Raw genomic sequence first — 23,172 nt, forward strand, 5'->3', positions numbered from 1 at the left:
GTGGCCAGTGGTCACTTGGTGGCTGACGACTTCGACGGCGCCAAGCCATGACGTCTGTTGTCCAGGTGGGTCGCGACAAAACGGTCGAAGAATTGCACGTGCAACAAACAGCCAGCGACGCTTGCATTAATTATTTCGTTCCCATGGTGCTGATTGTTATTCTCGCTCTTAGAAATGAAGTAAAAGCACTGCGCGCTGGCTCGATTACATCCCCTTTTTCGCTTCCGGCGGCCGACAATGCCCGTTGTCGACGCAAAGCCGTCATTCCTCGAAACAATCTCGCCGTGGTCAGCCTCGCGAGCCTCAACGCCCCAGCCTGAGCGACAGGCCGGCAGTGACGCGGAGAGCCTCAAGCAAACTCAAGGACAAGACCATGTCACTTCCCATCGAAAAAGACTGAGCTCGCTGCGATATCCCGATGATTGCCCCCCTCTGCATCCTCGGTGGTTCTATGCCGTTGATATACCCAAATCCAAACCGGCTTTTTTGACCTCAGACAGGGCCGAGACAAAGCCCTTGCCTCCGCCCAAAAAATTCGTTCCTTTCTTACTCAAAGATTCCCAGTCTGTGGAAGACGCTTTTCAGCATTTGATAAGATGTGAAGATCGTGTGAATGCTACTGAGCCCCCCGGCGACAGCCACACAAAGTTCGAGAACTCAGATGCTACAGTCAAGGTCCCCGTCAACGAAGACAACCTTTATGACGTTGACGTTGATAAAAGGGAGCTCAGCTCTGCCTATTGGCTAGGTCCCGTCTATGAAGTAAGACGAGGCACTTGGTTTTTCCAAGATGGCTCAACCTTGAAGCCCTGCGAGGAAAACCTCGCCACCCAAATAGAAGAAGGTTATTTGAGGTTGCGGCCCTGGCAAATCCAATACCCACAACAGAAGACCAAGACCAAAACAGAATCCAGCGATGGAACCAAAAAATCAGCTAGTCATTCGAGGTCCGCTTCTGAATCTGTTAGAAAGCAGGGTTACACCGAGGAAGAGTGCGTAGCTCGTGATGGCCACAGCATCAATTCAGCGTTGAACGCACAGTTGCCTGTTCATCGTTTGTTTGGTTCGTACATGAACAGCACAATTACCTATCAAGATTCATCCGTCGCTTGGCTAAATTCAGACGACTTCATGTCTCGCATGAGCAGCACAGTTTACCAGAGGCTTGGAGGGGTCGGGGGTACTAAGGTCATCAGGGGCTACACGGAGCCGGGCCGGCCAAAGGACCCGGTCGAGGGAAAAGGCTCGACAGTGAAGACGTCTTCACCCGCTACTCCTGTAGAACCGGATTCTGTTGAAGAAAGTGATGCTATCGAGGAACGTCGGGAGTATGGATTACCCCAGAAGCTGTATGGTTTTGATGAACTTGGCAAGACAGATATGCGCCGAGAGTCGAATGAGCATCGGGCAACCCTGCAGCGTCAGATATCATCATTGAATGGTGAGGCCGAGAATGTTGCCGATCTCGAGGAAGAGGTAAGGAGGCAGGAAGAGAAAGAGATGGAGGACTCTAGAGAGGCGGATGGGGAGGAAAGAGACAGAGAAATCGATCATTTGGTCCTTGTTACTCATGGAATTGGACAACGCCTTGGAATCAGATTGGAGAGCGTTAACTTTATTCACGATGTTAATGTCTTGAGGAAAACGATGAAGTCTGTTTACAGCGCCGCGCCTGATCTCCAAGCGCTCAATCTGGAACACCCTGATGCGAGGAGAAACTGCCGCGTACAGGTTCTACCTGTGTAAGTCTCTAGCACTGATATCTGCTTGAAAACAATATCCTGCTAACGTACACAACAGCTGCTGGAGGCATTTGCTGGACTTTCCTCGACAAGGTTTACGCCAAAACCGCAAAGAGTTCGACCTCGCGGATCCTAGTAGTCTTTCTGCTGAGGATGAAGAGTACCCTACCTTAGCTGATATAACACTGGAAGGAGTACCCGCAGTCCGCAACCTGATTTCCGACCTGGCTATGGACGTTCTCCTGTACCAAAGTCAGTACAGAGAGCATATAATGGGAATTGTCCAGCGAGAATGCAATCGAATCTTTCAGCTTTTCAAAGCCCGTAACCCATCATTCAAAGGGTCAGTTAGCCTATGTGGTCATTCCTTGGGGAGTGCGATCCTGTTTGATATTTTGTCCCATCAAAACCTTCACAACGATCCAAAAACGTCGAACGAGTCACCAAAGTTCAAGAAAACCGCCACAACTGAGAATAAAGGTGGTTACCCTCTCGAGTTTGACTGCAGGGAATTTTTCTGTCTTGGCTCGCCTATTGCACTTTTCCAGATGCTAAAAGCAAAGACTATTGGTGGGCGTCGGTCTACAAGAGTTTCGCACACTCCAAAGGGCTCCACTGTCGATGATACGTCTTTGCTAAACTCCCGCGAGTCTCCTATACCATCCGTGAGTGGCTATGACGCCAAGCCTGTGTATGAACCGAATTCCAATGTGTCTTCGCCTAGATGTGATGAACTGTATAATATCTTTCATCCGTCTGACCCGGTCAGTTATCGTCTCGAGCCACTTATTTCTCCTGCCATGACGAACCTGAAGCCGCAACCGCTGCCTTCTGTAAAAAGGAGCATTTGGACAGCTTCGGGTCAAAGTCTATCTAACATCAGTTCTCGCGTGGGATCTTTATGGACAAATTTTACGTCTGGCGTTGCAAGCAGTCTTTTGAACCGCAGCCTAGGGTTACAACCTGAAGACAAACCTGGTCAAGGGTTGTCACATCCAAGTGACGTATCGGCTTCATTTGAAGCGAAGCGTACCGCGGGAGATAATAAACAGCCACTGGGCCCTGGGGCTGGGTATGAATCAGACATGTCAACCTTGATGAGTCCCAACGTGGAAACTCTGTACGAAGGCTTTGAAAAAGCGCGATCTTTGGACAAGGAAAATATGTCGGCAAATGACATGGAAAACCGTGCTCGGAAAATCAGATCAGAGGAAGCAAAAGTCAGGGCTCTCAACTCCAATGGCAGAGTTGATTATAGCATACAAGAGTAAGCCTTCACCAGTCAATGTCTTTAACGACGAATTTCGCGTTAACAGTGCTATTTAGGGGCGCCTTTGACATATCATTGATTGCCAGTCTTGCAAGCCATCTATCCTACTGGGCGGACGAAGATGTAACCCACTTCATGCTGTCGCAAATGCTCTCGCGGGTGCGGAGGCGTGATCATTAACAAATGATGGGTTACCCACTAACGTAAAGTATACATTGTAGTTTATACTATTTAAGCAAATATATCAAGAGAACTTTATTATTATTCAAACCTGGTCTCCTAATTATGTGGAGCTGTCGGAAAACTAGCCCTTTTTGGCTAGCAGGCGGCTGACTAATCAGATCCACCTAAACAGTGACAAAACTTTTCCCTCGGCCCAGCTTCGACCTTGTGAATTACTCACTTCTCGCAATTCATCTGGGTTGATATTGGACGAATGTGGAAACCATGATGCAGGCAACTTCCCATTCTAATCCATTCATGACTCGAAGTTCCGATTTGCATGATTCCTTTTCATGCCTTCTCTTTGGCTGGACCACACAGGACTGACCTACTCACTTGAGAAATCATGACTTTTAGAATCACATCAAAAAAACCCAACCATCGGAGAACACAGCTTTCTACCAAAGCCACTTCCCTCGAGTAGCCATGCTCTCAATATATACTGCCGCTTTCTTCTTACATCTGGCATGAATGCAAGCCCTTTGAATGCCAGATTCACTCGGATAGCGGAGATTAAGTCCACTCCTGTATGCTTTAGATATCTTGCTTTCGTTATAGTGAAGTGAGAAAATAATGGATGGATACATAACCTGTTGCCTTTATGGGCCAAACAATCGTCACTTTGTCGTTAGTAATACGTACGTAGCAGATAGCCCTTCCGGAATTCCAAGGCTAGATTTGAGAAAATCACTTCTGTAATTTTTTCCCAAGCGAACAAAACTCAAATGCCCATCCCAATGAATTTTGAGACAGCAGAAACACGCAAGTTGGGTTGAGTTGCTTGTTATTAACTGCCTACTCGGCACCGATGAGCCACGGCTTCGGCCGTTGATCACCCGTCTCCTTTCCCCGGATGGCTCCTTTCCACTCGACACCTGCGGCCGTCGCAAGCAGCAACCGGTTGATTGTTCTATGTGGTTGCCATGGATCAAGACGCTACCCCTTCGCATATTCCAGAAAACGAGACGACCGCCATAGAGAAACATGACATTACCCTTGGAGGAGGCGAGGAGGATGCACCTCCGGGGGACTTGCAGCAGTCATGGGCCGCGACATCAGGACAACACGTTATGCGCTATCTCTCCACTGCCGAAAACGAAACGCTTATCGCTCTAGCTGCCGCTGCAGCTGTCGTTATATACATAATTTTTGGGAGGCTGGGTCTGTTGTTCATCGGGCTAGTCGCTGGATTCCTCTTTCATGAGTTCTGGGATGGCGTTGCGGACAAGGACTCGCGCCGTGGAGATCAGAGTCCTAGCTATGTCAAGAGAAGGAAAGAACTTGGTCTTCAGGTTGCCTCTCGGCTGCTCGACTGGAACCCGCGATCGAGTGTCATAGAACGCGGCGACGATGCCAGAGTTGTGGCGCCGAATGATGATATGGATTTCTCCGGATTTCGTCCTGCTACCGCCGCTGCTCTTTCGGATCTAACCGATGCCATATTAAGAGACTATGTAAAGTAAGGTCAACCTATTCAGCACTAGAGCTGGTTCAACTAATACTTTCTCAGCTACTGGTACAGCCCAATCCTACCTTCCGAAAACACTTTCCCCGTCTCTTGCAGAAAAGTCCTAGTCAACTTCATCAATTCGCTATCATCGCATATGACTCGCAAACGCTCAGCGGATACCTTCCTTCAGTTTGTCACCAACGCAAGCTCAATGATCATCGTATTCTTGAATGAGTTGTCCACAGCTCTCCAGACAACCGGCCCCGATTCCCCGGCGACAGAAGACGTTATCAAACACTATTTGGAAAATTATCCGGATAGTAGCTTGTCAAACGTGCTATCCGTGGATCAACAGCAAAAGAAGCTCAAGATGGTAGCAGATGATGTTCTTTCTGGTTTCCTCGAACCCTCGGTATATAAATGCGAGCCACTAAGGAGCTTTTTCCGCGAGATATTTGCGGGTGTGGTGCTGGAGTCGGTCGTCCAAAGCTGCTCAAAGCCAGATTTCATCAATGGTTGGATCCTATATTTGCTTAAAGAGGGTGAACCGGAGATCCTAAACGCAATTGATGCTGGATTGGAAAATGCTCCGAAGGGCAAAGTTGCATCATCTGAAGCCTTTAGTGGCTCATCTCAGACTTTGCCAAGCGAAATTTCCGCACCCCTTCAGAGCGCCAAAGCAGCAGACAGCTCACTGGACACAGTGTTCCACACCAAAGGTTCAACCCCAGCTATGGCAAAAGAGGGTCTGCCTTCGAAGGTGGAGGCAGAGGGCACGGATTTGCCAGCTTCTACTGAAGCGGGACTCTCGGAACGAAGCCATAGCAGTGACGGCCTAGATTTCGTTGAAATCGAGCGAAATCAACCAAACCCAGACGAGACGAAGATGACCAGTTATCAAGAGCAGAATCAAAGGGAATTGCACACCCCTCTCCTCGGCGCCTCTGTATCAGTTGATGATGGCTCACATCCTGGAGACAAAGCAATCATGAGGTCTCAACCCACGGCCGAGTATTCGCTTTTGATTGAACCAGCTTCAGCACGTGAACCCGGTTGGATGACTTTTAGAAGCTACCAAGATTTCAACTATTTACATGATGCATTAACAACGCTATCACGGTATCACCACGTATCATTTTTGGACAGCCATGCCCTTTTACCTACCTGGCGCGGACAAACGAAATTCTCATTAGCAAGGAATCTTGAGAAGTACCTCTGTGATGCTTTGAAACACGAAGAGCTCGTTCAATCAGACCGCCTGAGGCGGTTTTTTGGAAGGGACAGTGGCTTGCAACAGACACCATCGGCAAGTGGTAGCGCAGGCAATCCTTTCCGCACCTCAACCGCCTTTGAAAATATGGGGAAGGGAATGTTGGGAGTTCTGTCAAATGCACCTAAGGGCGTTGCGGGGGGAGGAAAGGCTGTCTTGGACGGCATGACAGGCGTCTTTGCAGGGTTGAACAAAAGAAACACAGTTACAGCTTCATCAAGTCAAGGTCGTGCTAGTCAAGATAATCTTGAGCGACCACATTCTTCTTCTACCGCTAGCCAGCTACAGACTAGCAGGGCCTCGGCTGATCAACCCACCATCAATCCACTGAACTCGCCATCGTCTACTGCGAGTAGTGAAAATCCGATGGAAGCAGACTATGAGAAAAATGCCGGAGAGCTTACTCAATCGAGGGATTCAAATTATACAGCTTCTTCTACCAGTCTGGAAAAGATTGACCCGGAATATACCACTCAGGATAATGCTCCTAATACAGAGCTTGATCAACAGACTAACGAGATCCCACCTGAACAAGAAGACAAGGGAGCCAATGCTTCCAGTTCCTCTACAGGCACTCCCATTACCGACGATGAAACCCGTATCGCAGTCGAGCTGATATTCGCTGTCATAAATGAGTTATACACGCTATCTTCTGCGTGGAACATACGAAGAACGCTGCTTAATGCCGCAAAGACGTATATATTAAAACCAGGGAATCCCCATCTGGAATCAATACGTGTCTTGGTGCAACAATCAATGATCGATGCCAACACCTCAGACGATGCTATCGCAACTAATATAACCAAGACCAGGGAAAACTCTCTCCCGACGCCTGAGGAACTAAAGCTATGGCCGCCTCCTCTGACTGCAGAGGAGAGTGAGAAGCTCAGAGTCGACGCCAGGAAATTGCTCATTGAAAGAGGCATGCCTCAAGCTTTAATGAGCGTGATGGGCGGTGCAGCCACTGGAGAAGCGCTCGCCAGGGTCTTTGATTGTCTGCAAGTAGAAGAAGTTGCCCGAGGCTTCATATTTGCGCTTATTTTGCAGGCCCTTCGAGCTATTATTCTTTAGAGTTTGGAAAAATAAAGACCTGGTAGTCTTTTCCATTTCAACTTGTCGAAAAGTAAAACAAACCTTATCACGTAACGTATTTTATAAGCACCGCGGGCCACATAAGCGTGCCGGGCCACCCTTCCGATAAAATCGACTTACATTGACCAAAATGTAACGATTTATCCCATTTACTATATAATTTCTATACCAAATTGTTCGGACAGTACGTGCGAATATGACCAACCTGGTTACAATTAGAACAGGTCCGCGGCGCGCGCCTGCGTGCCCCCAAAGCGACTTCCAGATTAGGCAATTGTAAAGCTTCCTGGGCTGTCAACGCCGCTGCAGCAATCTCACGGCCTTCGGAAACCGTCAAAATCCCAGGCCTGTTTATAGGCCTACCCCGGGTTGTACGCTTTTGCTTCTGGTGATCGTTTGCTGCTCGTAGATCGTGGTTTTCTTGTGCAAGAATAGTAGCAGAATTCATCGCCAAAGAGCAACCTTTTATCAACTGGTCTAACGCGCGCTTGGTGGGCGAATTTGGATTGGCTGAATGATGTCTTATAAGTCGCTCTATTGTTTTTGTTTGGCGGGTCAGGTTTTTGATATTATTTGGTGTTTTTGGTGACCAATTTGCAGAGGAATGACTCGTGCTTGGGGGGGTAGGTGTTCGCAATTGAATGTCAAGCTTAGATAGCACACGTTCTCGGTCAAATGGAGAAATGCCAGTCGCTGCAAAGCCGCTCTTAATATTTTGTATGGTATAGGCTTTATTCCGAATTTCCGAATATATTGTGAGAAAATCGTCTTTATCAATATGGTTGACACCGCAGCGCATCCGGTTCTCAACCGCCCGCCCATATAAGCGCTTAAGAACCGCGAAAACACCTACATCAAGCGGCTGAAGCAGGTGCGACGAGTGCGGCGGCATGCATACAGGAATAATGTCATTCGTAGCGCAGTACTGATCGAATTTGGGTGTAAGATGGCTGCTATGCCCATCAAGAACTAGAACGCGGTACCTTCCAACTGTAAACGGTCTCGTACAAGGGTCAAATATTTTTTGAAGCCATTCAATCCCGAGTTCGTCAGACGTCCAACCGTTTGGAGACTCAGTAATTGACCAATCAGGGGGTAAGCAGGGTAAATTATACCAGTCAAGCAGCTTGTTGACTGACTTCAATATAATAAGTGAAGGCAACGCGATCCCACGCGCACTTATACATTCCACAGCTGTGACCCATTCCCGATTTCCAGGCTGCAGCAGACGAGGTTTCCCTTTGCGATCAGAGCTGCATACAACTTTTGCAGTAGATATGATGCCCATAGAGAACCCAGTCTCGTCAAAATTCCAAATATCTTCTTCCTGGATCCCGTACTCGGCAAAAACACGCTCAAGATCGTTAAAAAAGCCATTAATTATCGTTGGATCCTCGCATAAAGCGCGCTCATAATTATACTTGCGAATGTAGCGAGTCTGGAGGTCATGCTGACGTTTTAAATAATTGGTCACCCAGCATTTACCAACGGTAGGTGGTAAAGCAATGGAATCGCGTTTTGCAAGTAAGCAATTGGCCATTTGTTCAACCATCGACGGCCTGACAGGGCAGCCTCGCTTATCCATGGAAAGAATCCATTCGCGAAGCGCGATTTCTTCGGTTTCTGACAATTTGGTGTTGTTTGGACGCTTATATGAGCGGTGCAAGCGACCCTTGACTCTGGCTTGAAGCGTCGATCTTGGTACGCCAAAAGCACGCGCTGCTTCGCGTACACTGGTAATTTGTTCTTTTTTCAACGCGTTCATAGCAAGCTGAATTCTTCCTTCATTGTTTGATGGGATTTTTGCAGCGTTCTGAGACATATTGGTGTGGTGGCGCGATTTTCAAAATTATGTTGGGTTGAAACTGGGAGGAAATTGAGAGGGTGGCCCGGCACGCTTATGTGGCCCGCGGTGCTTATAAAATACGTTATCTCTTATCTCTTATCGGATAAGATAACCGCACACGTGATATGACGCGACGCCCTTAACGCGTGCGTTTGTACAAGTCCGATTCCCCAGATTCTGTTCACCTCACCACAGTGTGATCACACACGAAAAAATGTCGTCCAAATCAAAGAAACGCTCAAACGATTACCAGTCAGATGACGGCTTCGTCGCAAGCGATTCCGATGCTGGCGGCCGCTCAAAGCGAGCCAAAACCAGCAAAGCTTCGAAAACCAGCAATCCAGCCTCGTCCAGCAAGACCGACGCGAATGGAGATACGTATTGGGATATCTCAAATTCACGCCGTGTCACAATTTCAAACTTCAGAGGTAAAACCCTTGTGAGCATTAGAGAGTATTACGAGAAGGATGGCCAAGAACTGCCGGGGAAAAAGGTATGGTGCTCTGTCATTTTCTTCTTCGCCGGATACTAATAAACTTGAACTGTTTCGCAGGGTATATCCTTGCCGATCGATCAATTCAACGCTTTAATCTCGCACCTACCAGATATTGAAGGAGTGCTATCGCAGAAAGGCGTCGCTATCCCCCGCCCCTCTTACGACGGAGCAGCAGCAACGGAAGAGCGCGAATCACCTAGAACAGGGAAAAAGAATATCGATGCGACGAGCGAAGAAGAGGAAGAAGAAGATGAAGAAGATTGAGGATTTATCAGTACCAACACTCACCATAGAGTAGTGGTTCAATTGTCTTTACCCCACACACTCGTGTAACAGACTATTACAAGGTGCCTTTTTGACGAGATAACGCAATGCTCTCTAATAAATGGTTACTTGACGTCGGATTTTCTTTTGGCAATTTGCCTTGATAACAGTGGACAATCTTTGAAACGCCAAACAGCGTCGCAGTGCAGCGCACGAGCTAGTCAGGTAAATCGATAGTTTCATGGAATGGTCAATTGATTTTGAATTTACATAATTCTTCTAGAATATGGCTCTATAATAAGCTTGCTAGAAAGATTTGTAGTAGGGGAAAAAGGATTAAAATCGCGTTGAATCGTTATTAGTATATATAAGGTTTATCAACCGATTTCTAACTACATGCTACTTTCTTGAGTCGCGAGCATATTTGCTATCGACCCTCCTCGCCAGGCAAACTTGACGTCGAGCTCTCTACGAGCCTTGCTCTCCTCGCCAGCAACACCCCAGCCACCTCCCCCAGGGGTCATTATAATGATTCGTTCTCCGGGGCGCATACTCACACTGTTCTTGCCACCCAAGTTGATGATGCGGTCCTCAATGACCTTGTTGCCCTCACTATCAGTTCTGGGGAGCTTCCGAATCCAGAGATTACGCCCATTCTCTCCATCTTCACCACCTTCAAGCCCGTAAGGTCGATAGACCCGCCGCTCGGAAAGAATCGAAACTTGAACGGGGATACGAAACTCGATCTCTCTGATGACACCGTCTCCTCCGTTATGCTGGCCTAACCCACCAGAGCCATGACGCAAGCCAAACTGACGAAGAATCACAGGGTATCGGCGTTCAAAGACCTCGGCGTCTGTTATTCGAGTGTTTGTCATATGCGTGTGTACTCCAGACGTTCCCTCCCAGTCAGGCCCAGCGCCGCTCCCACCAGCGATAGTTTCGTAGTAGCCAAATCCCTTTGTTTCTGCTCCCCCAGGCACGTTACCGCCAAAGCCAAATGTCAAGTTGTTTGTGTCTCCTTGTGAGGCAGCGCAAGCTTGGAAACACTTTAAAATGACATCCGTGACTCGTTGGCTCTGCAATTTTTGTATGAGTTTCTTGTTGGTGTATGTCGAAACAACTTCAGTCAATGACTTACAGTAAGAACATTTCCTCCTACCACCGCAGCATTTTGCGAGGGCGACAAAAACGAATTTTTGGGAATGCGCACTTTGATCGGTTTGAGACAACCCTGATTTAGTGGAATGTTTTCAGAAATCAGACATCGTAAACAGTATATAATTGCTGAGTAGGTTACGGCCTCTGGTGCATTGATGTTTCCTTCTTTATGTTAGAAATGTCCATTTGGAAAAAGATTCGCGAAGAAGCATACCATATACCTCAGGCCCAGTGCCTGTAAAGTCAAATACGGCTGTTCCCTCTTCAGCATCGATGGAGACCCGTAGTTTAATAGGGCTGCCATCATCCATATAGTCCACAGCTGAGAGGTCCCCTTTGCCCTTGAACTTGGAGCTTATTTCCTTCAGCAGATTCCTGACGCTGATTTCAGCGTTCTCTTGAATTTTGTGCATATAGTGTTGCACTCCAGCTTGTCCATACTCCTCAATGAGGGAACTGATCAGGGTTATGCCCTTTTGATTAGCCGAAATTTGAGCTTTGAGGTCATTTAGATTATCTGCCAGGCATCTTGTTCCACTGCAGTCTGCGTATTGGGCCGGGTCGTGATAGAGCAGTTCGGTAATCCGCTTCTCGTTAAAATGACCCCCAGAAACTAGCTTTTCTGATTTAATGCTAGCGCCCTCTTGATAAAGCTCTTTCGAATGAGGCGGCATGCTACCGGGGAGTATACCTCCAATATCCGCTGATGAAATGTTAGTGTCAGGCTAACCGGTTTTTCCAACACATAAAACATACCATGATGGGCTCGAGAAGCAACGTAGAAGATGATTTCATCTCCCGAAAAAGCCGGGGTAATGACAGTGATGTCTGGAAGATGAGTGCCTCCAAACTCTGGGTGGTTGGAGACAATGACATCTCCTGGTTTCAGTTTTCCTTTCCATATAATTGCCTGAGTCCGAACACACGTTGACATGCTTCCGAGATGCACGGGCAAGTGAGGAGCATTTGCCACCAATCCGCCTTCCGAATCAAAGAGGGCACAGGAATAATCGAGTCTCTCTTTGACGTTTGTGCTCACACTCGTCTTTTGCAAAGAGCGCCCCATTTGCTCAGCTATCGCCATGAAGCGGTGGGCAAAAACACTGAGCATTATGGGGTTCACAATCTCCGTTTCAGGCCCGACTTCATGGATATCATTTTCTCCAATATTTATCACGACGTGTGTTTTTGTCACAAGTGCATTGGCTCCCGGTGTGATAACCAGCGTCTGAGTGTTGTCAGCCACTATGGCTGGCCCATTGACACGGTCATTAATGTCGAGATCGTCCAGCTTATACACTGGCGTGTCTCGGCGACCGCCTTCAAAATAGGTGTTCGTAGTCCGATAGATTTTTTTCGGGTCGGCATTCACGGGCTTTGCCTCTTTTATTTGTTGATCAACTGACTTGTCAAGACCCCCGAAACTCTTGCCGATGCCTCTGGCACGCACATCATCAACGATGATGTCTCTATCCGGAAGAATAAATCCAAACTCGCGCTCGTGCTGTTGTACAAAGGCCTTTTTGAATGCCCATTCGTCGCCATCGTACAGGCTTTGTGCTTCTTCTGGTGTCGGCTTGATTACCATGAGGGCCGATTCTGTTCCTCTGTATCTCATATTTAAATACTCTTCAAAGGCAATTGACTCGTTTCCAAAGCCCTGGGCACGCAGTTTTTCGGTGGCCTTTTGCTTCAAAGACTCCATCTTAGCTTTCAGGCGTTGTTGCACTTCTCCCTCGGCCCAGACCTGGGATTCGGGTTCCTGGCTCTCGTCGACAACGTCTGCCAAGGCCATACCGTAGGCGGAGAGTACTGAAGAGTATCGGTGCACGAGGATCTGGCGTATGCCCAAGCGATCGGCAATGGCCACAGCATGCTGGCCACCAGCACCACCAAAGGTGGCGAGGCGGTGCTTTGAGGTATCATAGCCCCGGGCTTCCGTAAGTGATCGTATAGGGCGTGTCATTGTTTCATTGGCAATTTCGATGAATCCATAGGCAACCTCGTCCGGGGTCATCTCTTTACCTTCACCAGTCTCGGCCAGTTTCTCGTTGATCTGTTTTGTGAGTTCCTCAAACTGCTGGCGGCTTGTTTGCTCGTTCAGCCCCTCGTTTTCTTCCTTGCCGAAGATCTTGGGGAAGAAGTCTGGGGTGAGTCTTCCGAGATAGAGATTGGCATCAGTGACGGTGAGAGGGCCTCCCTTCCGATAGCAGGCTGGACCGGGATGGGCCCCTGCAGACTCGGGGCCGACGGTGAACAGGCCATTCCTGAAGAACAGACGCGAGCCACCGCCGGCAGCGACAGTGTTGATGTCCAGCTGCGGCGACTGGATGGTGACGCCGGCGGTGGTGGTCTCGAACACGTGCTCGTACCTGCCCTGCCCGTAGCGGCTGACGTCGGTGCTGGTGCCGCCCATGTCGAAGCCGATCACGGGGATCTTCGACTCGGCATCGTACGAGGTCAACGCGTACCCAACAACGCCTCCTGCTGGCCCCGACAGGATCGCTTTCAAGCCCGAGAACTGGCTGACGTCGACCAGGCCGCCGTCCGACTGCATGAACTCGCACCTTGCTCCCTTGCCGCCGCCGTTCTCCTGCACGGATTTGGCGCCCAGCCCGCCTTCGAAGCCCGCCTTAAAGCCGGCGATGTATTTCTTGATGGTTGGCGTGAGGTAGGCATCTGCACAGGCAGAAGTGGCCCGCGGGACTAGCTTGATCATTGGCATGAGTGCGTGGCTCAGGCTGATATGGTCGAAGCCGATTTCTCGAGCGAGGTCGCCGATCAAAGCTTCGTGGTCTGGAAAGGTATAGCCGTGCATGAGACAGACTGCAATGCTCCGGAAGCCATCGTCATATAGCTGCTGTAGCTGGCTTCGCACCGTGTCCTTGACTGGCCTTTGGAGAATCCTCACGGCCTCAGATGAGAGCCCGCATACAATGTCTGCATCCACTGACGCCTTGTCTCTGCTGGGAGCCTTGGTCCTGTTTCGGCTGGGGTCCTCTGCATAATCCTCTAGAGTCACACGCTCGTCGATCTCAACGACTTTCTGATACAGCATCTCAGGGCGCCGAATTGCCAGGTCGAAGATCTTCGGGCGAGACTGGTTGCCGATCTCTAGGCAATCCTGGAAACCTTTTGTGACTAGGAGCGCGATCTTCTCGCCTTTCCTTTCAAGGAGCGCATTGGTCGCCACGGTGGTTCCCATGCGAATGCTTGCAATTTGTGACGTGTCCAACGGCTCTTCCCTGGGGATGTTGCGGCCAGTAAAGGTGGAGAGCAGCCGGCGAATACCTTCCAGAGGCGCATCGTCGTAGTTCTCGGGGTCTTCTGACAGGAGCTTGATAACAATATCGTCCTCTAGCTTTCCTGTGCCGGGATTACCAACACAGTCGGTGAATGTGCCGCCTCTCTGTTGCTAGGTTCAGCAGCCATATTTTTAAACTAGCCTATGGATACACCTACGTCGATTGCAATATGAAATCCTTTCGTGGAAGTGACCATGGTGCCGTGACACTGTTGGTATCAGGCTTGTTATATATATAATGTGTTTCGGGTGATACCCCCTTCTAGAGGGTAGAACAGGATAAGTATGAGTCGCTATGTTCACGTCATTCACAGGGCCGTCCACAGAGGATCATTAAAAACATCCAATCCGCAGTTACGCAAGTAACCAAAGCACCAACCCATGAAACATACGCAAAGCAAGCAAGGTGCGCGCTGATTCTATGTCTAGATGACGTATTGCCAAGATAAGAACGAAGAGTGCCGGTTTCTGCCACCGCCTTGGGCAGCCTGGCTGACTGACTCAGACTCGCTGAGCCCCGAACCATGTAACGCTTGCATCAGGATCGACCAGTGCTAGAACCAAGGGAGCCGAAGTTCTCTCTACGGATAGTCGGACTCGAATACAACGGGGTCTATTATTATTATGTGCGTGGTCCGTAGCGAGGGGCCCAGTTACAACTTACTACAGTGAGTTGTCGAACCCGGCGATACAGACAACACACCGGACCAGCCAATAATAACGCATGCGAATCTGCCCTGGCCGAAGCTAGATGGGGTGTTCGTTGCGGACGCATCCAATTGACAGGAACCAAGTCGGTGCTATTCGCCGGCAGATCTCGGAGTCCATCTGGAGCACACCTCGCTCGGACTGCGAAACAAGAATGTGATTAGTGCTGTGATAGCTGCGAAGGCGTGTTGTCTCAACTGGAGTTTCTAGGAATTGCCCACTACCAGTCACATTGCCATGGACCAGGCTAGATAGGGGGGATTCAATGTGTCGTATTCTCTATCAACACCGACACAACAACGGCATCAGCTAATATGATGGTAACAACAACAACAATAATGTACAATAGTGAACATCAGAGTTGGAATGAGCAGTGTGCGGATTTCCCCCCAGCCCTCAGTCAATGGGAGTAAGTATAAAGTTTCTAATTACAATACATTTTTAAGATGAAATAGACTAGATTAATCCTTTAATAGTACAGAAAGTTTAACATGATATATATTTAATACATTTAATACATTATTAATACACTCAATACATTAATATATACAATATACACAATATACTAAAAAAAAAAAGAATATTAGAATAATAATAATAACGCCGAGAAGGCCACCTTGAAGCCGGGCCCCACTAGACTAAGATGTAGAGCAAGAGCGAGGGGGAGGCCGGGAACGGATGAATCGCGCCTCCCCCCTTTCTCTCCTCCAAAAAAAAGAACTGAAGACGTGCGATGCCTCCACGCCGCTGATTCGCGTTCCTATCGCTTGCTCATACTGCACTGCTGCTTGCCTCGGTTTTTCATGGAAAAAAGAACAGCTCACTGATCTCGGCGCTGCGCTATCGCTACCAGGGTGCACTGCCGACCTGCACACCGTATATACACTATTATTATTCTCATACCGGCGACACTGGACCCCGAACCGCGCCTGCTCAGAGGAAAACAAACGCCCATCAACCAGTCTTTTATCAGAATCCTCTGGACCTCGCCTAGAGACTGCGCCTCATATTGCGTTTAATCCCATTCCTGACTTCGCTTTCTGTCTTGCTCGCTTCGGGAACGCAACCATCTGATACAACCAGCCGTCGCACGGGACACATCAGCACAACTCAACGCAATTGGGAAGAATTGTTTCGGTGGAAATATTGCTCTTCGCGAATGAATACTGTGGTCCATCTCTGCAACACGAAATCTGGCCTGCCTACTCGCCATGGTCGCTAGAACATGAACAGCCGGCATGCTTTAGTATCTGAGGTTTTGTCAAGCCTCTTGCATGCCGATTTGGCACCACTCCACCGCATCCAATTCACGCTTCTGTCTCGTTTGCGCATTCTCAGCGACGTCCGCTTGCGGTAGTGGGATCTTTGGACATTTTTCGATATTACAATAGAATACACCGGACACGCATACACACACTATCCATACCTCGCTACTATATCTACCCACCATGGACGACCCAATCTATCGACCACGGCCTCAGAGCAGAGAAAACACCCATGACAGAACAGAATCGGGCTCTGTCTCGCCACAACGCGCCCGTCGACAGCAGCGGGGCCCGTCGCAGAAGGCAATGCTGTCAAAGGCATTGCAAAAGGCAAACACTGCAGTTTTGCTGGACAATGCTGCCAATTTCGAAGGCGCCATTGAAGCATACCAAGATGCATGCCAGCTTCTGCAGCTTGTAATGGTGCGGAGTAGCGGGACTGACGACGAGAAATCAAAATTACAGGAAATTGTTAGTTGTCTCTTGTTTTGTAATCCTCCCCCCCTCGCTTCCCTGTACTAATCTATCACCTGTAGCGCAATACCTACACGAGCCGTATCAAAGAACTGGAGCGCCTCGATCTTTCGTCGCAACAGTCTGGTGGTGACAAGGCTCTTCCGGAACGGCCACTTAGCGACCACAGCTTGGCTCCGACGAACTCGCAGCCTGTAGGAGAAACTGAGAACCAGGATGCCACGCCTACACAAGCAAATAATTTCTCTCAAGAAACCGACATCGACACTAGCTTGCCAGATCGCCGAAGATCGTTACTACCGTCTGCGTATGGTGACAGCGCAACAAAAGCTTCCGACCCCGGAGCCGGACAGGAAGAGGGGTTCTCTTCCTCACAGCTGGTTCTTGATATTGGCCACTTTTCCGAGCCCTTCTCACCCTTCGCCCCTCCGGAAGCAGGAAACCGCCATAGTGACATTGTCCCCGCCAACTCGGAGTTATACGAATTGGCTGCCTCGAAAGGACCAGAACCGGCCAACGGAAACGATCCCACATCATGGCTAGACACCATTGATGAATCCGGAGCTTCTTCGCCTGTTTCTGCCAAGTCGAAACTGTCGATGTATTCGCGCACCACCGGTTCGCGCCAGGAGAGCAATGGCACTGAAGCCGAATTCGACGCTGCTTTGGATGCAGCAGTTGAGGCTGCTTATAATGAAGGCCTAGAGCCCGCTTTGAACCCCCTTGAAAATGCTTACGACAATGGAGATGACGTGGTGTTGAACGCGAAGAGGAATATTGAGATCGCCAAACAGAGGGTACGGGAGGCCGAGAGAGAAGCGCAAGAAGCTATGGCGCGAGGACTCGAACAGCGGAGAATGATGGACGAAAGTGCATGGTCGCACGATAACAGCATGGACCTAGATTACGTTGGCGAAGAAGCCGAGGAAGAGGAACGCATATTGGAAGAAATGACCAAAGGCTACGTTATGGACGACTTCGACCTTGATCTGCACACCAAGTCTGCCTTGCCCCGACAGTCAGATTCCAGTAATTTCTCCGGAAGAACGTGGGGCAGCTCTGTGACATCAAACCCTGCCACTGCTATTACTTCTCTGTCTACCTTGGCAGAAGAAAGCGCTCTCCCGTCTGGTGCTGCAGCAATGGCCAGTAAACTGCCAACTGTACCTCAGGAGCAGTCTGTTCCCCTCTCGTCACCGCCAGGAGTCCGAGCTCGTCGTTTATCTGGAGCAAACATGAAGCAATTGAAGATTGATACGAACCGCACTCATGGCCACCCCCCAGGCCCCAAAACCGAGCCTTTCGCCGCACCATTCAGAAGCCCTCCTCCGCCAATTCCTCAGTACGAGCCGCTGCCTAGTGTACCCCTACCGCCTCCGAATACATCCAAACCCCTCCCTAGTGTGATTCCCGACAAGAGAACGTCAAATGAGTCCTTGAAAGAAGATGGTTATGGCGCGGGCCTTTCAAGGGCTATCACTCAAGATAGCGATGACTTCAATCAATCCTTGCTATCTTCGCCTCCCAGACCCATTGGCAAAACTCCTTCTGCGCCCGGGATTCTTCGGAAAAACACCTCGTCTTCCAGCCTTGGGGCTATGATGGCGAGGAACATGTCCGTCTCTACCCCTGATATCTTGAATGAGTCTCCGAATACCCCATCTAGCAGCACTTTTCCCACCTTCGATTTCCAGCAGAGAGCAATCCCGAATAGTTTTGTCCCTCCCTTGCCTACGCCCACTGGAACAGCATTTGCAACTGGAACACCATTCGCCGACGGTTTACCTCGAGGCTTTTATCTTTTTGACAATGACATACACTCCCCCTCAACACCTGGCGCGCCCAACGAGTCAGCCCCCAACGCTCCGCTGGCGCTGGAACCCTGCCCAGGATCCTATCTTCACCGTCCTTTCTGGCTGATGCGAAGTCTGTATCAGACGATAACGCATCCCCGTGGCGGTTACCTGTCAACAAAGCTGTTTATACCTAAAGAAGTATGGCTGGTAAAAAATGTCAAGATCCGCGCCATGGAGGATAAAATCTCCTTGTGTGACTTGCTTACGGCTGCTCTGCTCAAACTTGCCCAGGTTGACACATATGATGCCGATGCAGTTTTGGAAGAGATGCAGTCATTTGAAAACATGCTGGATCAAGCACAGTCGTCGTTTTCCAAGAAGCTGGGGAATGAGGTGGGCGTGCAGGCCTCGCTTCCTCTCTTCAAGTCACCAACGACCTCGGAAGAGCCTTCCGTGATGGCAGAAAACAGCATCCCGCGGAGCTCGAATAGCACCAGCAAATCCTACTTGGCATCGTGGCGCAAACTCCGGTCGAAAAGCTCTGGTACTCCCTCGGGTTCACACACACCTGTACCTTCTTCAGGAAGAGACAGTGGCAAGGAAGGGCTAACGATGAATACACTGCCCATGACACTCTCTCCCAGCACGCGCATAGTCAAGCGTAATGTTGTACAACTCCAATTCACAGGTCCGAATGCCAACTACATGGGGGCTCTCGCACGATTATTCGATGCCGCTCAGGTTTTAGGTAAGTCAACACCCTTTTGCCCCTGTATGTTGTTGATACTAACTGTCTCCCAGATCAAATTGTCCGCCAGGTTGAAGACCCCGGCCTCAAACATTCCTCGCCTACCCACGTTGGGCTGGAACTGAGCACTCGTCATGCCGCCGAATTCTTTGGATTCTACGTGTGCCGCTTTGCGCTCAATGATCTTGGTTTGCTGCTCGACAAGTACATAAAGCGTGGCAGCGAGTGGGTATCATTGTAAATGCACAATTTTTTTTCCTTTCTCCCCCCCCTATATTATGAGACGTGAGGATGATGTCGGATGATTTTACTCGTATTTTTGAGATACCATGACATACTCTATACTATTGGACATATTATGCTACATAAGACATTACTGGATTATGATGATGCCTTCTATTTTTATTCTTAATTTTCTTAATGATACGTAGTTGAATCCAAGATGTAGCTTCAAAGCCTGTTAACTGTATAGTTCGTAGAGTTAAGCGTAACGCTAGAGCCCAAGTGGGTCCGGTCCCAGCGCGTGCGGCAAAAGCATCAAAACAAAACCGCCCGACGCGCTGCCCCCCTGTGTATCTCGTACCTTCACGTGTCTAACTACGTATCTCTTGATTTCAGTCGCGTTGCCCGTTTTCTTTGCTTTTTCCCTGACTACACATCCCCTCATATTTCTATTTCGGACAACACAACGGCCTCCCCATAATGCCGCGACCACCTGCACGCAGGAATCGCGCAGTGCAACAGGCACCACCTGTAGCGTCTACAAAAAATGCAGAGAAGCCTACCGAAAAAAGCGACCTTTCAGATACACGAGCCGATTCAACCGCCGAAGGCCGTTCAAGACAAACCCGTGCCACTACTCCACAACACTCCTCTTCCATACACCAACAACTGTCCGTGCGGTCAGTCAAGACGCCCAAGCAGAACAACTCGTACGATAATAATGCTATTGCCTCGTCGCCAGAAGGGCGCTCGGAGACGGGGAGTCGGCCGGCAACGACGACGAGAGCGCGAGGGTATTCGTCCACATTGTCCTTGGTGGGACGCAAAGGCGATTTCAGTTCGCGCATTGGCAGCACACCTGGTTTCGAGGGCTCTGTCATGAGCAATTTCAGACGCCGACCTAGACAGCCAAGTCTGCTCCAGATGATGCAAGCGGATAATTCGTCGGACATGGACGACGACGACGATTTTCTGGGCGGGTTGAGCCCGGATGATGAATCGACGCCATTGAAAACTACTACCATCACGAAGCCATCGCATCCAAACATTCAAATCGAGGTTGTTATGTCTCCACCGAGGGAATCAACCCTGTTATCATCTGGGTCAAGCGACTCTCGCAAGAGGAAGCGCCCGTCGCAGCCCTTGGATGAAAACGACAACCCTCCATCTGCAGCAACCAGCGTCACTTCAAGCCCTCTTTCGAACCCTCCCTCCGACCTTCCTTCTAGTCTCCCTCCTAGTCCGATGCGCACACCAAGAGCTCGCCCAGCCGTGGATCCTTTCCGAGTATCAGCTACTCCAATGAGCACACCGGGCAGCACTCAACTATCGCACGATGAACAAACAACAGGGCCCAAGAAAGCGGGAGAAAGTCTGCATCTCAGCTTGATGAAGGGTTCTGTTCCGAAAATCGCAACATCCACCTTGCAGTCTAGATTCCTGCCCCGTCGCCGGGTCCGTCGACGACAACGCATCGCTGACGGTGGCTACGAAGAAGCAGAAGAAGAAGACTTGGAATCACTACCTGGTGATTCCGACGACGATGAGTTGACCAGAGTTGTATCACAACGCTCACAGGATAATAGCTTGTCGGATATAACCTCACAATATGCGAATACAAAGACACGAAGGACGCGGCAATCGGAAAAGACTCACAAATCAGACAAACGTCCAAAAGGAACATCATCACGGAATACTTCTAGTCCACAGAAAAAGAAGCGCACATACTCTCGCCTTACCGACAAGGAGAATACTTCTGAATGGTCGTCTGAGGCCTCTTCTCCGCCACCGTCGGACGACCTTGAATTGTCGGAACGAGGGACCCCCATACGGAATTCAGGTCAACGAATATCCAGTCGCGAGCTGGAACTGCAAGCACTCAAGTTTGTAGAGGTGGATAAGTGGCAGATGGAGTTTGAAGACGTCTCCCAAGACTGGGCATAATAATACGCTCATCCATTTAATGATAAGATTGTGTGTGTGTGTGTGTATTTAGCAACCAATTCGAGTTTAATGATATCATACTTGCTCAATTATTCTCTCTCTTTTGGGCTAAAAACTCTAGGTAGCATTAACATGGATACCACCATGCATGATTCGCAACGTGTTGGTAATATTCGCTTTGCAGCGGAGTTTAGCCATCGGAGCTCGGGAGGTGCGGGGTATAGCACTCCCTCCATTAATACACCGTATTTTTTTACTTGGAAGTAGCACATTTCTTCACGCTCCACCAATTGTTAAGCGGATTTAGTAACAATACTAGCTAGCTAACTATGGCGCCCACCGTTGACGAGGTGCTGGCGGGAAAATACCCAGCCAAGGCCCACGCCCGCAAAGTCGCGGCGTATCTGCGAGACCAGGGACTGCAGACTGACGGAGTCATCTACCTGGAAAGCCAGAAGACAAAGCTGTTCGAGGACAATGACACTGATCAACCTTTCCGGCGAGTTTTTTCCCTTTGTATTCGATTAGCTGAGCTAACCTGGTACAGACAACGCCGTTTCTTCTTCTACCTCTCTGGATGCCTGCTTCCAGATTCTCTGTTGACATACCACATCAGCTCGGACAAGCTGACGCTCTACATTCCTCCGCTGGACCCCGAGTCGGTCATCTGGTCTGGCCTTCCCGTGTCTCCTGAAGATGCCCTCAAGGCTTATGATGTTGATCAAGTTCTGGTAACAAGCGAGATCAACCCTACGCTGGCCCACCTGGGAACCCAGGTTGGACAGGATGGCACCGTATTCTCCATCCAGGGACAGATTTCAGACGAAACAAGTCTGGTACCATTCCCCAAAACCGATGTCAAGGCTGTCAAGACCGCCATTGAAGAGTGCCGTGTGGTCAAGGATGCGTATGAAGTCGCAATGATTCGCAAGGCAAACGACGTTACTGCAAAGGCGCATATTGCGGTTTACAAAGCCGCCAAATCGGCCACAAACGAACGGGAGCTCGCAGCTGCATTCATCGGGACTTGCATTGCCCATGGGTGCCCCCAAATGGCTTACCCTCCTATTGTTGCCAGCGGCACAAGCAGTGCTACTCTTCACTACGTCAGAAATGATGATAGCCTGTACGACCCTGCCACAAAGGAGAGAAAGCTGAATCTGCTTCTTGATGCCGGCGGTGAATACAGGACTTACGCCGCAGACGTGACACGCAGTGTTCCGCTCTCAGGCACATTCTCGCCCGAGTCGCGAAGCATCTATGACATTGTGCTGCAGATGCAGCTTGAGACTTTGGCAATGATCAAGGAGGGTGTTCTCTGGGAAGATGTCCATATTAAGGCGCATCGTATTGCTATCAAGGGACTGTTGAAACTTGGCGTCCTACAAGGCACAGAGGAAGAATTGTTTCAGAAGCGGATCAGCGTGGCCTTTTTCCCCCACGGGCTTGGTCACTATCTTGGAATGGATACTCATGACACTGGTGGTCATGCAAACTACGAAGACAAGGACAGCATGTTCAAGGCCCTGCGCGTTAGGGGTACACTTCCCGCCGGAAGTGTGATTACTGTTGAGCCGGGAGTGAGTCTTTTCTTTTCTTTCTGTATACCGGCTCTGTCTTTTGCTAACCATTGTGCTTCAGGTTTACTTTTGCCGCTTTATTATCCAGCCGTATCTGGACTCACCCGAGCTTTCTCAATACATCAACCAGGCTGCTTTGGAGAAATACTGGACTGTTGGGGGTGTTCGTATTGAAGACAATATCCATGTTACCAAGGATGGCTACGAGAACCTCACAACGGCGCCTAAATCGCTTGATGAGATCGAGCTTCTGGCCAATGGACCATAGTCAACTGTACAGCAGAGGCGTGTAAACAGAGTCCTCTAAAACCGAGGGCC

The 23,172-nt window shown here is 49.5% G+C and overlaps 6 protein-coding genes across 6 annotated transcripts; 5 read left to right on the plus strand and 1 right to left on the minus strand.

The window, feature by feature from the left end:
• Positions 1-237: 237 nt before the first annotated feature.
• TRUGW13939_06119 (uncharacterized protein) lies at positions 238-3,192 on the plus strand (the record flags this gene model as incomplete). Its single annotated transcript, XM_035489275.1, has 3 exons — positions 238-1,742; positions 1,801-3,009; positions 3,069-3,192. The coding sequence occupies 3 exons, from the start codon at positions 238-240 to the stop codon at positions 3,190-3,192; spliced, it is 2,838 nt and encodes a 945-aa protein (XP_035345168.1).
• Positions 3,193-4,157: 965 nt separating this feature from the next.
• TRUGW13939_06120 (uncharacterized protein) lies at positions 4,158-7,025 on the plus strand (the record flags this gene model as incomplete). Its single annotated transcript, XM_035489276.1, has 2 exons — positions 4,158-4,693; positions 4,745-7,025. 2 exons carry the CDS (start codon positions 4,158-4,160, stop codon positions 7,023-7,025), a joined length of 2,817 nt encoding a protein of 938 aa, XP_035345169.1.
• A 2,081-nt stretch (positions 7,026-9,106) lies between these two features.
• Positions 9,107-9,652, plus strand: TRUGW13939_06121 (uncharacterized protein; the record flags this gene model as incomplete). Its single annotated transcript, XM_035489277.1, has 2 exons — positions 9,107-9,385; positions 9,446-9,652. 2 exons carry the CDS (start codon positions 9,107-9,109, stop codon positions 9,650-9,652), a joined length of 486 nt encoding a protein of 161 aa, XP_035345170.1.
• A 392-nt stretch (positions 9,653-10,044) lies between these two features.
• On the minus strand, positions 10,045-14,314 carry TRUGW13939_06122 (uncharacterized protein; the record flags this gene model as incomplete). Its single annotated transcript, XM_035489278.1, has 5 exons — positions 10,045-10,731; positions 10,794-10,975; positions 11,028-11,516; positions 11,570-14,222; positions 14,276-14,314. 5 exons carry the CDS (start codon positions 14,312-14,314, stop codon positions 10,045-10,047), a joined length of 4,050 nt encoding a protein of 1,349 aa, XP_035345171.1.
• Positions 14,315-16,273: 1,959 nt separating this feature from the next.
• On the plus strand, positions 16,274-19,349 carry TRUGW13939_06123 (uncharacterized protein; the record flags this gene model as incomplete). The annotated part of the gene is made up of 3 exons (XM_035489279.1): positions 16,274-16,561; positions 16,627-19,108; positions 19,162-19,349. The coding sequence occupies 3 exons, from the start codon at positions 16,274-16,276 to the stop codon at positions 19,347-19,349; spliced, it is 2,958 nt and encodes a 985-aa protein (XP_035345172.1).
• A 461-nt stretch (positions 19,350-19,810) lies between these two features.
• On the plus strand, positions 19,811-23,122 carry TRUGW13939_06124 (uncharacterized protein; the record flags this gene model as incomplete). Its single annotated transcript, XM_035489280.1, has 3 exons — positions 19,811-21,223; positions 21,598-22,854; positions 22,916-23,122. The coding sequence occupies 3 exons, from the start codon at positions 19,811-19,813 to the stop codon at positions 23,120-23,122; spliced, it is 2,877 nt and encodes a 958-aa protein (XP_035345173.1).
• Positions 23,123-23,172: the final 50 nt, after the last annotated feature.

The sequence above is a fragment of the Talaromyces rugulosus genome, chromosome III (assembly GCF_013368755.1).
Source record: "Talaromyces rugulosus chromosome III, complete sequence".
Classification (NCBI taxonomy): Eukaryota; Fungi; Ascomycota; class Eurotiomycetes; order Eurotiales; family Trichocomaceae; genus Talaromyces; species Talaromyces rugulosus.